The sequence below is a fragment of the Seriola aureovittata genome, chromosome 13 (assembly GCF_021018895.1).
Source record: "Seriola aureovittata isolate HTS-2021-v1 ecotype China chromosome 13, ASM2101889v1, whole genome shotgun sequence".
NCBI classification, from domain to species: Eukaryota; Metazoa; Chordata; class Actinopteri; order Carangiformes; family Carangidae; genus Seriola; species Seriola aureovittata.
Window position 1 is genome coordinate 16,575,840 of NC_079376.1, and position 17,052 is coordinate 16,592,891.

General features: G+C 43.6%; 1 protein-coding gene across 2 annotated transcripts in view; it reads left to right on the top strand.

Annotated features, from left to right (window-relative positions):
- Positions 1-4,136: 4,136 nt before the first annotated feature.
- akt1 (v-akt murine thymoma viral oncogene homolog 1) overlaps positions 4,137-17,052 on the top strand; it is a 31,357-nt gene continuing 18,441 nt past the window's right edge. Inside the window, exons 1-2 of one of the 2 annotated variants that reach the window (XM_056393823.1) lie at positions 4,137-4,344; positions 9,295-9,480. In XM_056393823.1, coding sequence (XP_056249798.1) covers positions 9,435-9,480 — 46 coding nt within the window. In that variant the 5' untranslated portion in view covers positions 4,137-4,344; positions 9,295-9,434. The remainder of the gene's footprint in view (positions 4,345-9,294; positions 9,481-17,052) is intronic. The other variant, XM_056393822.1, reaches the window with a different exon arrangement.

Genomic DNA, 17,052 nt, shown 5'->3' on the forward strand with positions numbered 1-17,052 from the left:
CTCTCTCAGACAAACAAAAGACCCCGCATTCCAGTGTAGCCTGACCGGCCAACCAGCCAGCCATCCAACCACAGTTGAACCACATCACTCTCCCCAACTGGACTGAAGTCTCATCATGGGGGTGGGCTTGAGCCGCGCTGCAGATATTTGTCTGAGGACACTTGCAATGCATCCTGACGCATTACAAAACTTAATTGCCTTCCACAAACGTAGATTGCTTTATCAAAACAGATGAAAAACTAAATAAGCATCCCTCTGTTTTTGTCCTTGGAGAGAGATGTACTTTTGCCTTTTACCCATCTAAAGGTGCAGTATTATGTTGTATTGTGCTTTACTCATATTACTGTTACTTTCCTCAGTTATTGTGCAGATTTGCACCATAGTCACACATTGTACTTTTGCACGTTGAACTCTTTTTCTGATTAAAAAAGAAAAATAGTAGTTCAACATTTGGGGAAATACACTTATCTGCTTACTTGCCAAGAGTTAGATGAACAGAAAATATGTAGCTGGTTCCAGCAGATGATTAGCTTAGCTTATTTTAGCAAATAAGACAGGAAACAGGGAAACAGCTCGCCTCGTGCCGTTCGATGGTAACAAAATCTTCCCAGCTCCTCTACAGCTCACCAATTAACACATTATTTATCATCTGTTTAGTCCATACAACAACCAAAGTGTAAAACATCAATGTATTCTCATGTGCAGGATTATTTCTTGGTCAGGAGCAGTGAGTCCCAGCTGCTCCCGGACAAGAAATAGTACAGTACCTGCACGTAAAACCACAACTTGTCATTTTTGCGCTTTGGCTTTTGTGCAGATCAAACAAACATGCTAATTAATGAGCTTTAGAGGTGCTGGTAGACAGACTTGAACAGAGCCAAGATAGCTGTTTCCCACCTTTATGCTGAGCTAAGCTAACTGGCAGCTGGCTCCATCTACATCCTTTCCTTACAAAGAAGTGAATTCATTTAAGTTTTTCCCTCCATTAGAGTTTTTCCTTGTCTGAATCAAGGGTCTGGAGATGGAAGGTGTTGAACGTTGTGCAGGTGGTAAAGCCCTTTGTGGCAAATATGTGAATTTGTCTATAATGGACTTTGAAGTATTTCTTTCTACATGTGGCACCCAGAACTGTGACCTTTCATTGATCAAAGATACTCCTCCGTGAATCTCAATCTTGAATCTTTAGACCTGCATAACAGATGGTTAATTCATCCTGGAAAATAATGTGACAGTACAAGTAACATTGCACTGCAGTTGCCGGGAGACTCGGTATTGGTCGGACCCCCCACCACCTCCTCCCTATTATGGCCCTCCTGCCCTTCTGTGTCTAATTGTTGCTACTGCATGTTATCTATTCTCATTCAACAGCCTCAGCTCTGTTCTGTTTGTTACATTCTGGACAGACACTGCAGGAAAGACATTATTAACTCACTTTGACTCTTAGATCTTGTTACTTTTGCTTTGAACCTGCAAAACAAACAACAGGGTAGGCATTCCCATCACCAGACCAGAGACAGCTGAGGAGGAGGAAGAGGAGGATGAGGAGGAGGAGGAGGAAGAGGAGGGGGGATACCCTCAGTCAGCTCTGTCCGTATATGACAGGAACAGCTTGGCAAGGCTGATGCATAGTAGCAGTGAGGAACACATTACAGTCTAAGTGACAAAGAAGGGAAATGACAACAGAGGGGGCTGAGAGACGGAGGGCAGAGGCCAGTAAGTTTTTCATCACGGAGGGAAGGCTGGCAGCTGGTCCTGCTCTCCTGTTCTCTGAACATTATTTATTAGGTATCGTGAAACTTTGTCTGACATTTTTGTATCATACGGATTTGCAGTTTCCTGCACAACACCTATGGAACTTTACACTGCTGAACTAGACTATGTCATGCTTACCAATAAAAGAAAAAAAAACAAATACGATATTTTAAAATCACAAATCAGAGTATAACTAACAAGTTGATAGCAATATTATGGAAATATTAAAGTGAGAGGTTTCCAAAAGCTGTGAAGGAACATTTTTTACTCTTTGACCAAGTCATCTGAAGGCGTCATTTGATACAGAGAATCTCTGACTCCTTTTAGGTCTGACTGACTGGCCTGTCTGTACCTGTCCTAAACTGGTTTAACTCCTACCTCTCTGGCAGGAAGTCTTTCTGGCTGCAGATGACTGTTAATCTCAAATAATCTGGTATAACAAGCAGGTTTATAATCTGATAAACCCTGATAGAAATCTTAGTGCTTTTACATTTCCCTTTTGCTATTTAATCAGGACACATTTCTTTAATACCTATATTAAGTCATTTCAAGTTGTTGCATTTCTTGTTGAAGCAACTGATACCATTTCAAATTAAGCAGGATTGTTCATTCTTGATCCTGGAAATAATACGTACCACAAAACTGGATCTGTTGAGAGTAGTTGTAGAGATTTCAGAGAATATGGTTGAAAAAGTTCATTTAGAAAGATTTAGATTTATGTTTGATTCTGAAGTTCACTCATATCTTGCTTGGCTTTTACTGGAAATGTTAAAGGCCCTTTCTGCCTCACAGAAACTCAGAGAGAAAACCAGTCTTTTTTAGCATCAGCAGACTTTACTGTCACGTTCTCCAAACAGGTGTCTCCAAAAATACGCCATAAATCATCGAGCACCAGAAACCTGTTGTCTGAGAGAAATACAACAGCATCACATTCACACCTACACCACTTACAATGGTTACTTTTTTATTTTTCAAATTGATTTTAATATTATTTTACTACAGTATTCGGGGCTACATGTCTCAAAGCCAGTTCCTGTGGGGACATCAGTGGAAGTGCTTTCAAAGTACGAGACTAAAACCTTTGCTCCTTGCCAGCTCAACAGGCCCCTTATTTAAATTTGAGTTTAGAAACCGTGCTTTAGCCTGGCGTTTGTCTGTTTCACTGTTTTTATTTTTGTTCTTTTCAATGTTTTATAATTTACTTTGACTTTTAATCTTTTATTTTTAGCATTTCTGTGGACTCTCTTAAATAAAAAGTATTGAGCCACTTGAACGTAAAAGTAAACACAAAAACAGCTCTGAAGGCAGAGAACACAAAAGTAACATTATGCACTTTGCACTACCATTCACCTAACTATATCCACTATATTCACATTTTTGCAGGTATATATTTTTTTACCTTTTATGAACCCTTTTTTCTACATTGTTTTATGGTAGATGTTATTTGTTTGTTAGTTTAAATGTATTTTATTTTAGCATGTTTACAGGTGAAATATGACACAGCTATAAAATTTTACACACTGCTATAGACTGACCTAATAAACAGCTTAGAAGTACATGTTAAGTACACATGATTTAACACCCGGAAGCAGGTCACTTTCCTTTTGATATTGCAGCACAGCCAATATTTTTGCTTCTTGGTGTATATTTTGCTTTAAATTACATTGATTAATCCATGACTAAATTACTTTTGATAATATTTAGCTGCAATATAATTTTAAAGGGTATTAAACAACTCTCTACAACCCACAGCTGAAATGATTAGTCATTTTATTGATCAACTGATTGATAGAAAGTTCGTTTTCATGATGATGAACATTCACAGGTTCCACCTGCTCAAATGTGGATATTTGCTGGTTTCCATTTACGTCTGCGATAGTAAACTGAGTATTTTAGGGTTTTGGACTGCTGGTCTAACAAAACAAGCAATATCATTATGTAAATTTAAGCACTGGGAACATTTTTCACCATTTTCTGACATTTTATGGACAACAATTAATGAGAAAAATAATCTGCAGAATAATGAAAACAATCACTAACTGCAGCATTACTAAGGCTACGGGTACCAAAAAGACATCACTACCAGTTGTAACAAAAAAAAGTCAATTTTGTAGTTTACCACGTGATTGTTTCAGGAAGTAAAAACAGTGATATGTAGCCTGCTGCGGCCTCTGTGGGTCTCTGGACCACATTTTGGTTACCACCGGCACAGATAAAACAGTGCTGAGTTCAACGAGGCCATGCAGAATAAGCACGTATAGAAACACTGCAGGATTTTTTCAATGGGACGTCTGACAGCCTACTACTCCTCCTATGAGTGCTACTCATAAATCTGGTCGGCGCTAGGACCCGGGAGAGCAGGCTGCCACAGAGGCATTGCAGACTGCGCGTTTGGGAGGTGTAGTGGAAGAAAGGCAAGAGAAACGGAGTAAATGAGAGCACTTTTGTCCAGATTGTTGAAGGACTTATCAACTTAATATACCGCCGAAACATCTCCCTATAATGAGACGGACACATTGTTGAATTCCTGTCCAGGTAAATGTCCGCATTTCCTTCGCATGGTTAACTACAAGAGGTCGACAGCTAGACAGGGTAGGTCCCCATTGTACTTACATGGGATGCGGTTATTCTCACCCAAGCTGCCCTGCTAGGCCCCATATCCTTTCTATCGCTAAATGCAAACCTGAAATGAGGTACTTTCCTGACTTCACTTCGCTGTACAAGTTGTTTTTAGCACTAAAGTCAAGGACTTATAAGCGTCCTGTGGTGAATTATAACGCGTTGTTGTTTTTCCACAAACAACACTGAGTCTCTGTAGATGTTAACCATTCATTTTTGACAATGACCACTTTTGAGACACAGCCCTCAGGCCAAAATATCTGCAGTCATGTTACTTTGAACGGCTCATCTCTACGAGAAAGTTGTTTTTGCTCGTACTTTACGGCCCAGGAGGTAAATGAAAACAAATGAGCTCAACAAGAGAGCAGTTCATTCATTGTTATGAAGTACCACTGCGTTTGTTTACTGGTTTGACTGAGGAATTAATCACCAGACAATCATTTTACGTCTAGTCACCAGCTTTGCTAGCCTGTTGCTGCTCTCCTGTAACACTGTGGCATCCACGTATAGTGATATATAAAGTAGTACATCTTTGTTGTGACTTGTTGTCTGCCTGTATTGGCTCTCAAAATGGGGTCCCAGTAGACCTTCTGATGCACAGTTTGAGCAGCAGGGAGGTCATTAGAAGGAAAAAAAAAGTCATTTTAGTGTTATTGTCTAATTTTCCTCTCTAGTAATCAGCACAATGAGATAATACATGTGAGTTACTGTTTTTGTGATAGGTTTCACTCTCCTCACTGTTATCATCCCACCTACTGTGATGACAGTGGTGCATGTGTTTACTAAATCATGTTAACTACAGGGCTTCTTGTCAAGTGGGTTTGTTGTTGTAGGAATCTTATCAAATGGGTGTCTACGATGTAAAGTGATGGGAGTCCACATGAAAAAGTTTGTGAGCTTCACAGGTTTCATGGAGATGCAAGATATAAAGGATTTAACGTCCAGCTTGAGATAAACCTCATGTTACTCATGTTATTGTCTGTTTGTCTCCATCTCCCAGAGGTCACATATGCATGTACAGTATGGAAAGAGAACATTGTCCCCGGGCATGTTGTACCCGTTACGCCTTTAGTATCAAAATGTTTTCATCGGTCATGAGACCACGTCTGTCCAGTGTGTGTACGCAGGGGGACTTGGCATGTGACCCAGGGAAGACGTAACAAGCTGGTGTAATGATGCAGCCAGTGACTGCTTGGCTGTCCCTGTTCTATTTAGAAAAATACCAGTCACCTCCCACCCAATCCCCTCGCAGCCCTGTTGACGCAAATGTGCCACCAGTTGCATGCAGAATCTGAGGAATGTTGTTTGAAATTTTGTCCTGGTACACAGGCAGACTCATGGCCTCTGCCTGTGCTACAGGAGTTTTAGATGTATTGTCACTGAAAAGCGTACGCATCCGATGATGGCAGCCCACCGTCAGCATCACGTTAAGGCCCTGCACTCGGTCTGTGTCACGAAACTGAGAATACTCTTTGTTTCATTCATCTTGTTTACTAGTTGCTCATGTTAACAGCCAAGTGATTTAATTTTGCAACAAACTAAAAATACCAGGGCTTGAAAGTCTTGTTCTGTGTGTTTTATAAAGGACAGAATGAGTTTGTTACGACTGGTATACATTTGAATAAGTCCAGCTTTGTGATACATCTTCAATTTAGTTCCTGGCTTGTCTGAACAGCATGAAAACGAATACATTAACATGAGTCATAGAGGGGTTGCTGTTCATGTCATCATGGGATTAAAGCAGCAAGCCTCCTTGGCTTTCAAGGTTATACTAGCTGTGGTGTGGAATTCAGCTACACTTACTTACAATATTCTTATCATTAGTGATGTGTTTTCAGGGAACTTGAAAGAGGAACTTGGCACTGTGTAGTAGATCACACTAGTGCTGGTTCCATTGTCTCATTAGAACACAAACCGAGTGTCACTTCTGGGATTGTTTTCCAGCAACAGGTGAGCATGTTTGATGTTCTCATTTCTGTGAGTCGTGTTAAATATTTGAGTGTAATGTTCTCCCTGTGTAACCCTAAGCCAGATGCTGACATAGTTGTTTACCCGAGCGCCAGCAGAAAATAGAGCAAAAACGTTCTTGTATCTATCGATCTGTGATGAAGGAAGTAGTGTGGTGATGTTGGCCTGATTTTCTGCTTCCTGCCATAAACACATGGGACTGTCCTCTCTGGCCCAGTGACAGGCTCAGTGTGTGGCATCTTTGCTGCATGACACTGATTTGCATTGAATGGGGTGGCCCCCGGAGCTGGAGCCAGAAAGATGAATGATTGAAAGCCGCACTGACAGCAGGGCAGGCGGGCAGGCGGGCAGGCAGGCAGGCAGGCAGGCAGGCAGGCAGGCGGTGGCCCAGAGTCCTGAGGACCATGTGACCCGCTGTCAGGGTACTGGGTTCATTCAGTGGCTGCTGGCTGCAGCGCTGGCAGCAGCCCAGCTTTTCCACACAGGCCGCAGTAGCAACAGGTCGCTCCCATTAAAACAGCAGCGCTCTGTTGTGGCTCCAGAGCCGGTCTTGTGCATGTGTTGCTTTTTTGGCTGTGGTGTGTGCGCTCCAGTTTGTTTGTGTGATGTATCCCAATGTGTATATAATGTGTGCGTGCCTGTGTCACAGAGTACACACTAAGATGCCAAAGGGATCCAACGGTTTGTGTGATCCCTAGTTTGAATTGCACTCAGTGTGCTTTTTCAAATCCCTCTCCCAAGATCCTTCCAACATCGACTGTGTGACACAAGCACCACAACCCCAGTGCAATAAACAAAAACACTGAGCGAAAATAAACCCTGCTTTCATAAACTCACTTTTGCTCATTGAATGGAAGTGAGCAGAATGGAAGTAAAAGGCGTGTTGATCGCACATTCACCGACAGATGTACTCGAGCCTGGGGCTGTACTGATATGACTCGTAGTCTGTCAATAGTCACATCCACTTCCTGTTGTTGTCCCCACCAGTAAGCTGGATGGGGCCACTCAAACAGAGCTCTCTTTTGATGGCTTTACTCTGACGGAGCAGCAGCAGGCAAATTGATTTCAGTCGATGGTCAGAGATTGCCTGGTGCAGTATGTGACATTTGTGTGAATAAGTATGGCAATTGATCATTCTCCTGTGTCTGCCCTGCACTCAAAGCTGTATTTATATCATAAAAAAGTACTGAATGAATCAAAAGGTCAAGTGTTTGGTTTATGATAGCCTGCAGTTTTTTTTTTTAGTACGTGCCGGTGATGATGGAATTCAGCCCTGTTTGGTTTATCAGATGACTGTCAGCGCAGCTTTATCTGGTCTTATATCATACATTTTGAGTTGAGTTTGAACAGGTAAGACCGTTGCTGTAGTTTGATCCTTTACCCACATTTAGTATTCACGCTGCACTTTACTCATACACCTCTCCGACGACCCTCTCACACATTTACTTTATCTGAATGTAGCAGCAGTTTGCTTCCACCACATGTCGGGTGTGAATAAAAACAGCAACCCTCACAGATGCAGCAGGCAAAGGAACAGTAAACAATGTGCCTTCTCTTCACAACATTTTTTTATTTTGTGACAGAAAGATCTCACCTTGAGGCCCATTTTAGTTGCTGTTCTGGAGCTTTTAATCATATCACATGATCTTCATCAGCAGATGGCAGTTTGCCTTGTTGTCATGGAAATGTAGAAAAAAAAAAAACCATCACATTTTTTCAGAAGCCAGTGAATATCTTGATCAGGTGGTCTAAAGTCAACATGATCATTTTATAGTTAACAGAACATTTTCATATTAAGGTCCATTTAGTAGCTCATCTGAAGCTTTTGATCATATCATATGCTCTTCATCACAGGCGTTTATCATGATGTGATATTTGAATCTCAGATGTATTTATCTAAACAAACAAAATACTGATCGGATAATGGCATCCATATGAAAGGGCTTTCTTATGTGTAAGGAAAATTTCGATTTTTTGCTTAGGCCTCAGACAGCAATATAATAATCTAAAATAAATTTCATTATATATTGATTCTTATATACAGAGAAATTAAATTCATGAAATAGATGATTTTGCTGATCAAATAATATAAATAAGTTCATTTGAAGTAGGAGGCAGTAATGTAAAACAATAGTTATAGAAAGGATGTCCAGGTCTTTCACACTGTTTTTTTTCCCCTCAAGGTTTTATAAATTTTATAAATCAAGATTATTGATTTTTTTTATTTATTTTTTTAAAAGAGTGATTTGGCCTGGCAGTGGAAAACTCAAGTTATGCTCTGTTCTGAACAGAGCGATTGGAAAATAATTTTGTTTTCAGGCCCTTGAAGTCCAACATCCAGTCTCGTTCGAGTTTTAGCCAAAACAAAAATCTGCAAGTGGGATAAAGAACCCTGCTGTCCCTCTCAGAAACCTGTATAAAGCCCTTAAATTTTTTAATTTCTTGCCACCTATTTACAGGATAAAAAGAATATAGATATGGGAGCATTTGTGATTTTAAATAGGACCTGGCTTTGGCTAAACAATAAGTTTCAAAATCCATCATTTAGGCATCCAGTATGAGAATTATTTAATGACATAGTTTTCTAACTCACTGCTGTTCTAGTCATGAATAGAAAAAAAACGAAAAAAAAACGCCCAGTCTATCAGGAATGGTTGTGTTGTGGTTGTGTGCGAACAGCATGGAATTTTCCAATACGAGAGACTTCACTGTAAATGCCAAAAACCACGGCCTTACACAGATATTTGAACCTTGACGTGGTGCAGGTTCCACATGTGAATGGGACTGCACTGTGGTTTTAGCATATACTCCACTAACTGGGCCATAAATCACAAGGACCTTCTCGATTCCGCTGCCTCTCCTCTACTATGTTGACCCGAGGGTTAATATTCAGACAAGTGGAAAAACTCTTTCACCTCAATACGGGGCTAATTTTTACTCTTCTTCAACTAATAGGTAACCACCATTGAGAAGGCAGCTGTAAACCCCAGGACCCCGTCTCCAGGCTCCTGTACAGGGCTGCGTGAAGGAAACTTCGAAAACAAAGCTGTGTCTCTTCCTGTGGGAAACCTGGATCCTCCACCCTGCCCACCAACATGACCAATGTGGTGATCGTCAAGGAGGGATGGCTGCATAAAAGAGGTAAATAAATAGATGTTTTTGCTATATAATTTGATTATATAATATCTGTTCTAAAGAGTTTTTTGCACTTGAACCTTTGCTTTGAAACCAGGCTGAAATAAGATAATTACTGTATGCACCTCTTTATTCATAGAATGTGCTCTGGTTTCGTTTCTATGTTGTTGACAATTCAATCAAGATGTAGTACAGTCATCATCACCTCATGCACTAGAAACCCCTACTGTGCAAACCTGTGGACTAACCAAGCTTGCACACAACACTAAATATGCAAAGACCCTAAAACAAGTTCATTATGTAAATATTTCAAAATCTCTTCTTGATATTTGTATGAGAAATGGATTTGAATTGCAAACCCACTGTGATTGGAGCATGCACGGCAGTTTTCATCTACTGTATTTTAGGTGTTAGTTGGAGTACAGTATAGTGATTAAAATTTTTAGACTAATTGTTCAAATATTTCACAAATCCTCATGACCTTCATTCCTGAGGTACTTGGATTAGCGAGAGTTTACTGTAGTTCGCTAGAGACAGATTTGTTTTCTAAAAACTGCAGAAACTCGATGACATACAGTATGTCCAAGTTGATTGATCACTGGGTAAACCTATTTAAACAGGCACTATGCCAGATCTAATGTAGAGAGCCATCTAGTCGCAGAGTCCCCAGCGGGCCCCATTTAGCTGCTCTGACAGTGCTGTGTGGCGTGGCGTGGCTCTGTATCGGGCGTGAGTCCTGTTGTTTGGACGAAGAGGCATTCCTCACATACCTGCTGGCTTTGAGCAGCTTTATGTGTGCATACTAACTCTGCCTTCAAACTGCGCCTGCCTCACGGAGCCCACTCCACCGCCGCCTCCTCCACCACCAGCACCGGGGGCAAAATAGGATAAGGAACTCTTCCAAAACCACTGAAGGCTCCGGGGCCCAATGCCAGAGAACCAGGCTTTTACTGGAAGAGGGGAAACCAAGATTCTGACTCGGGGGGGATAAGGTGATGGGAGCAGGTCACTAGGAGAGTTCCTCGGACTCTAGGAGGAGCTGAGTGCTGCTGTGGTGTGTTAGCCCTCACTCCCCCCTCCTCGAGGCCTGGGCTCAGAGCATAACAGGCTGCTGTTTTAGGAAAGGGTCAGCCTGGTTCGGCTCACTTGGTGCTAGCAGACACACCCTGGCCGTTCCAGTGAGTGTAAGGATAAAACGTTGGTTGCTGTTTGTGTCTTATCAGAAAAAATTGCTAGTGTTTCCATTAGGATTTTTTTTAACAGCAGGGGCATCAAACTGACAACAGCCAAGTTAAATTTAGGCCTGTTAACAAGTTATTGACAGAATTAACATTATTTAGTGACAACTGACACGATGTACCACCAGCAAAATTTGGCATTTTAACCATTAAAATCGACACTCGGCACCGGCTAAGAGATTAGCCAACTTGTGTATCTTTCCAACCCGAGTGTACGAAACTCGGTCTGTCGCTGCTGTACCCAATGAATATTCCACTGTCATATGCCAGTTTTTGCTGACATATGCAGTGGGATCATATGGAAAGCCGACTGAACCAAGCTTTGAGCTCCGCCAGCGGTCCACAGCAGGACTGCGCCTCTGCAAAGTCGTGTAATTGCGGCTTCATAAGATTCTGAAGAAACGGTGGCAACAGTTTTAAAATTTAACTATATAGCAGAAACACTGCGTTCTATTTAGTATGGACCAATGATGCAAAGTTAAAAAAGTAACTAACAAAAATGAAATATAGCTATTAAGAGCTTTATCTAATCCAAAATCCTGGGTTTCTGAGAAGCATCTACATCTACCTAGAAAGCAAAATTCATACCATGAATTAGATTTGTGTTGCGAACCAGAGGCTTCAGAGACAAACTGTGTTACCGTGTCTATTTAGGGAAAAAGCTAGAATAGGAACATCCTTTCTTTGGAAGGGAACATGTAAAATTACATTTGTTTGGCACGACATTTAAAGGTCATTTGTTCTGAGTGTGTAAATGTGTATACTCACAATGATTCTGGTGCTTGTTTTTATTACCTGTCCCACAAAACTGGCATATGTCCATTTTCCACACCTTCAGCAGAGCTGATAAGAGTGGAAGACGTTGATTGAAGGCCCGTGTAAAATATAACTATAAGAGTAGTCAAATAGTGACTGTTAGAAAAACAGTCAGGTTGTGTGGCAGTACATGTGCATATACATACACACACACACACACACACACACACACACACACACACACACACACACACACACACACACACACACACACACACGCACAGTGCTAGCAGTGACACCCTTCTAGCTGTGACACACACACATACACACACTAAACAAACAACCCTTCAGGAATAGTGAGTTGGCATGCTGTCGCAGCCCAGCAGCTGTGCCCTGTGAAATGTCACCCAGAGCCGCCGTGTTTTGATTGGAGGGCGTCCGCCTGCCTCCTTGACAGGAAGGCTTTTAGTGTCGCGTCACTGTCATGCAGTCTTTGCCCCAGAGTCACTGCACAGAAGGTGAACCTGCAGTAGCCCTGTCTCAGTGTCCATCACTTCAGCCAGGCAGCCCCCACTCAACCACTATCATCCCATGATGCACCTTGAGTGGAGTGTGTGTGTGTGTGTGTGTGTGTGTGTGTGTGCGTGCGTGCGTGTATGTGTTCGTGTATATATGTGTGTGTGTGTGTGTGTGTGTGTGTGTGTGTGTGTGGTGGCGCCACCCAAGTGACTCACATCACCATGTGGGCGTAATAATAAATGGCTTATACCGCTTCCAAGTGTGTTCAGCATGCTCATTACTCCCATGTGTGCACTCAAAACACTAATTTAATGTTGTACAAAGGATAGCCCTCCATATTTCCATCAACATTGTGTGTGTGTTCCTTGGACATGGTCTAACACCAAACCATGACTTAACAAAAGCAGGTACAGCTCAAGTGTTGCATAGTCTTCTAGTAACGCTCAGTTTCATTGTTAGCGAGTGGCAGAGCGCTGCAGCTCTGGTGCCCCAGCTGAACACATCCACGCCACTCACACTCTCTCTTTGATTCCTGTCTGATTAATCATGTTCAGCATGCACGTATAAACTCTGCGGAGATTCCTGTAAGAACCCGGAGCGAGCATTGTGCCTCAGTACCCTGTAGAGCTAATCTGTTATTAGAGCTGCAGATTCTTGGCCTCGGACTGCTCTGTACATTTGTTCCAGACAGACTGCACTCAGTGAAATGATCTCATTCTGAAGGACACACCTTGATACTTTCTCCTTAATCCTTGTGCTGCAGTAATGTGTCTGGCCCGTGGATGTGTTGTTGTGACTGTTATCTTGGTTATCTGTTTTGGAAGGACAGTTTTGGAATGCAAGACGAAGCGGCTGAGCAGGACGTGTGGTGTATGTGTACGTCTGGACATGCATATGCAAATGTGTGAGTGTATGGACAGTGTGAAGCATATTTAATCAGAAGTTACGCTGCCAGCAGGACATTATCCAGTGCCCTTATGCGCAGACGGCATCACAGTGCAGCCTTGCAAAACACTGTAACTTTGTTGTTACTATCATAACCAGTTGTTATATGTCCTCAAATGATACTTCCCTTTTAGATCCTTCAGAGTGCACCCACACACTTTGAATGTGCCTACGGCCTCTAGTGGCCACAGAGACCGAGTAGCATGTTATTTCTTTTTGCAAGTGTGTTTTTCCAAAGTTTCCATCAAAGCCAGAGCATCATCAGACATCAAAGAGGCAGATTGTGGGTTCCCTAGTTTCCAGGGAAGCGCTGCGGCCAAGAACCCAGTGAAGCTCAACAGAACAGCGCTCGCTTGTCCTCCCCTCTTCCCTGGCCCTTGTTTGTTTGACTCATTTGCTCCCTGACAAGTATAAAGAGCCGGCCCCCTCGTTAGGCTAACGAAGGCCGCAACAACTGTTGGATTTGGGTAGCACGCTCAGCTGGCTCCGGCTCATGAGAGGAGGCATGGGGTGAGGGAGAGGGAGGGAAAGCAGACAACACACCAGTAGAGATAGCGAGGGAAAGATGAAGGGACAGAGAGAGAGAGAGAGAGAGACAGAAGTTGAGCTGTGTCTTTGTGATGTTCCCAGAACATTGCTCAGTGACCCAGTCGGCCTCAGCAGAGTGGATGGATGCTGTGTGCGACGTGCCACACAGACCCTCTCGTGGTTTGGTTTGGAGCGCATGAGCTGATTTGCTCCTTCGCTGGTCATGTGGCTGAAGGACACCCGTGAGCTGCTCCTCCAAGCGAGACCTTGTTGGTGGTCCAGGAGAGTGCATGAGACACAGAGTGGGAATGAGAGGGGAGGGGTGGGGGGCATGCGTGGGTGCTGTGAAACACCAGGCACAGTAGTCGGCGTAGATGAAACTTCTTTTGTTTTTTTTCATCTTTTTGAATATCTGTGCCTCGTGCATCTGGTGAACAGGCCTCCAACAACTCAGCCAACGTTTTCCACGTTTGCATTAGTTTTCTCTGTAAGGGCTCAGTAAGGGAATGTGCTGTTTCCTGCTCTTCAAAGGAGCAGACCCACCTGATTAAAAGTGTCTCATGATGCTGCAATGCTGACTGTCTCAGGACTTCAGGATTTTGACTTGCTGCCAGCTCTGCTGCTGGGCTCGCCCAGGCTCCTACACATCCCTTCATTATGGCTGTCATGGGCCACACACTGCTGCAATACACACACACACACACACACACACACACACACACACACACACACACACACACGTATCACATACTGCAGAACTGGAGCAATAGCTCATCCCATTTGCCGATATTTTCAGCTGCATTGTCAGACATTTAACAAATAAGTCTCAAGTGCACATAAAATGACTAAATCTTTTTACATGAAACCCAAAATGTTTTTTCTTTTCTTTTTTTTCTTTAAATTTGAGGATAATATGTTACAGTGATTAGAAACAAAGTTATGCAGTGCTTTAGTATTTATTTAATTTACTTAGTAGTATTTTAGCACTATAGAACTTTTGTTGTTTAAGTCAAAGTTAAAGAAAGATTTTTGGCAATTTCCAAAACTAAATAACTTATGTCCAAGTAATCAAAAATAACAAATAATACAACTTATGAAACCGTTTTCTATTCAGCTGATGTTTCATCAGCAGTTTACAGATTACAGGAATGACAGTGGATTGATTTTGGAATGATTTGTTCCAAGATTTATTCCACAATTCTCAATTTAAAAGCACTTTACAAGCTATTATTAAAATTTATAGAATCAGACAATTAAAGACAGGAAGAACATTTTAATGTTTTATCTAGATATACACTGAACATTAACCCATATGTATTAACATAAAGGTATGTTAGGATTTAATAAAGCTTTCATCAAAATGAAGATCGGAAGGTTCAAAGCTTGAGTTTCTCTACAATATTCATTGTGATAACCGATGAACAATCATGAAAGGGTAATCCATGTGGAAAACAAGTCAGAAAAAACTAAGTGAGAGATAAAAGGGATTTTTGTAGAGAGGTAAACTGCGATTATAATTCTGTGATTACAGGTAATTTAGTAGTTTGACTGGAAGTAATTGATGTAGCATGTTTTACTGATTTTCTTGCAGATAACTTCACAACAGATAACCCCAACTTTGGTGGTTAAATACTCAGCCACAACCAAACTGATAAACAGCAGTGCAAGTTAAGTGCCAGACAGCTCTGGGAGTGGAGCCCCTGTAGGCAGGGTCCAGCAGCAGAGGGTGTCACACCGGGAAGCCAGGGCTCTGGCCGGGTGTCTGGCCGTCAGCGCAGACCCCCTGCTCTGGGTAATGGGAAGCAGTCTTCCTGCTAAATGTGGTGGAGAGAAGTAAATTACTGGGGTGCAGCTGTCGGCAGGCAGGCTGGCTGGCAGAGTGTGGGGGGGGCCAGGAGGCTGAGGGAGGTGGCACCTTCACCGCTCGCCTCCTCTCACTGCAGGCCCGCTGTGTGCTTACTTTGCTGTGCAGAGTCCGCCTGCTCGCCACAACTGTGGTGCTCGGCAGCGCTCTCACTCTCCTGCTCTCCTCCCTTTCTTGTCTCTCTTGTTTCTTCTTCGCTGTGTTCGTCTGTGTCCTTCCTCTTCTTTTCTTCCATTCCCTTCTGTCCACAGTCTTCCTCTTCTTTATCTCCCCTCTCTCGTCTCTGCTTCTGCCAGCCCCCACTAGCCCCCCCCCCCCCCCCCCCCCCCCCCCCCCGATCATCCCCCACTTCCAGCACACGCTCCCCACCCACCACCCTGTTGCTAGGATAATGACCCTGCTGACAACTCAGACCCATGGCGGAAGCGGCTACGGACCAGCGAAAAGCTCCCAGTCTCCGACATCAATCACATCACTGGCACCTCTCGCCAGTTTAGGGAGGGTAGGGAGACAGAGAGATGAAGGGGATGCTCAGCTGTCTGCAGACTAAGAGTTGACTGTATGTTACATCCTCCACATCAGCTTACTCTGGTACTCACATATTTTACACGTTGCTCAGAGCAACCATAGAAAGTTTTGTCATACTTTTTGGAGGAAGTTGGTCTCTACCATTTTTAACAGCTGGAGCGTATCCCCCTCTAGAGAAAAAGGATCCTCTGGAGTTTATTCCTTCCTTGTTTGAGGGTGTTAGATCTTACACTGGTCATTGCGAGTTCATTGGCACTAATTTGCTCTAAATAATGTGTGTTTATTTGTTTGCCATGCAGTAACCCAGTTAACTAATCCATGGACTGCTTGTTTACCCAGGGAGAGGGGGCAAATCTCAGCCCCAGTGTGGCAGGGGGGAACTTCCCACAGTGTCTCTATGGTAATCAGCAGGTGTCACTCACCACGGAGAAGAAGTGAGGGCTTTCTTATGAGCGTGAGAAAGAGGGGCAGCCTCCATCGTGCCCCCCCATCCCCCTTGCTTTTTTTTTTTTTTTTCCTGTTGGGGTAGCAGCAGCAACCGCAGTGACAGAGAGAAAGAGAGAGGGATAAGGGCAAGAGACAGAGAGGGCTACATTGGAGGCCAGGGTGGCCCTTCCCCGCAACCTGTTGATGCTGCTGCCAAAGCCCTGGCAATGGAGACCCCCATCCAGCTGCATGGGAGAGAGAGGGGCCAACAAAAGTGGTTTGGAGAGGGGAGGGGGGGGGGGGGGGGTCAGGAAGACATAAAGAGAAAAGGAAGAAAATGAAGGAGCCCAAACTCCTGGACAGTTTAGGATGGCATGTGAGGCTGGCGCTGCCTTATATGGTCACAGTGAGAGGGGCAAATGGGTAGATGGGTGTCTGGGCAGCACGGGAAGCCCAGCACAGAGCTCCACAGCTCAAGAGCAGGGGAATGGTGTGGGGCGGAGTTTGTGGTTGCCGGGGCTCAGTGGTGACCCCTGCATCAGGGAGCCCCCGCTCCTCTGGAGCGGGCGGCCCGTGGCTCATTGAGATGCAGGGCACAGGGTGGCAGGCCACAGCTGCAGCCTACAGGCAGAACCCGGCAGAAAAGGGCCGAAGGGATGGCGGGGGCGGCTGAGGAAAAACCAACAAAAGGCGCAGCCCCCTCCCCCCTCCTCCCTCGCTTTGGAGTTCTAATTCCCTAATCCTCAACCTCCGCCTACCCCCCCACCCCCCCCC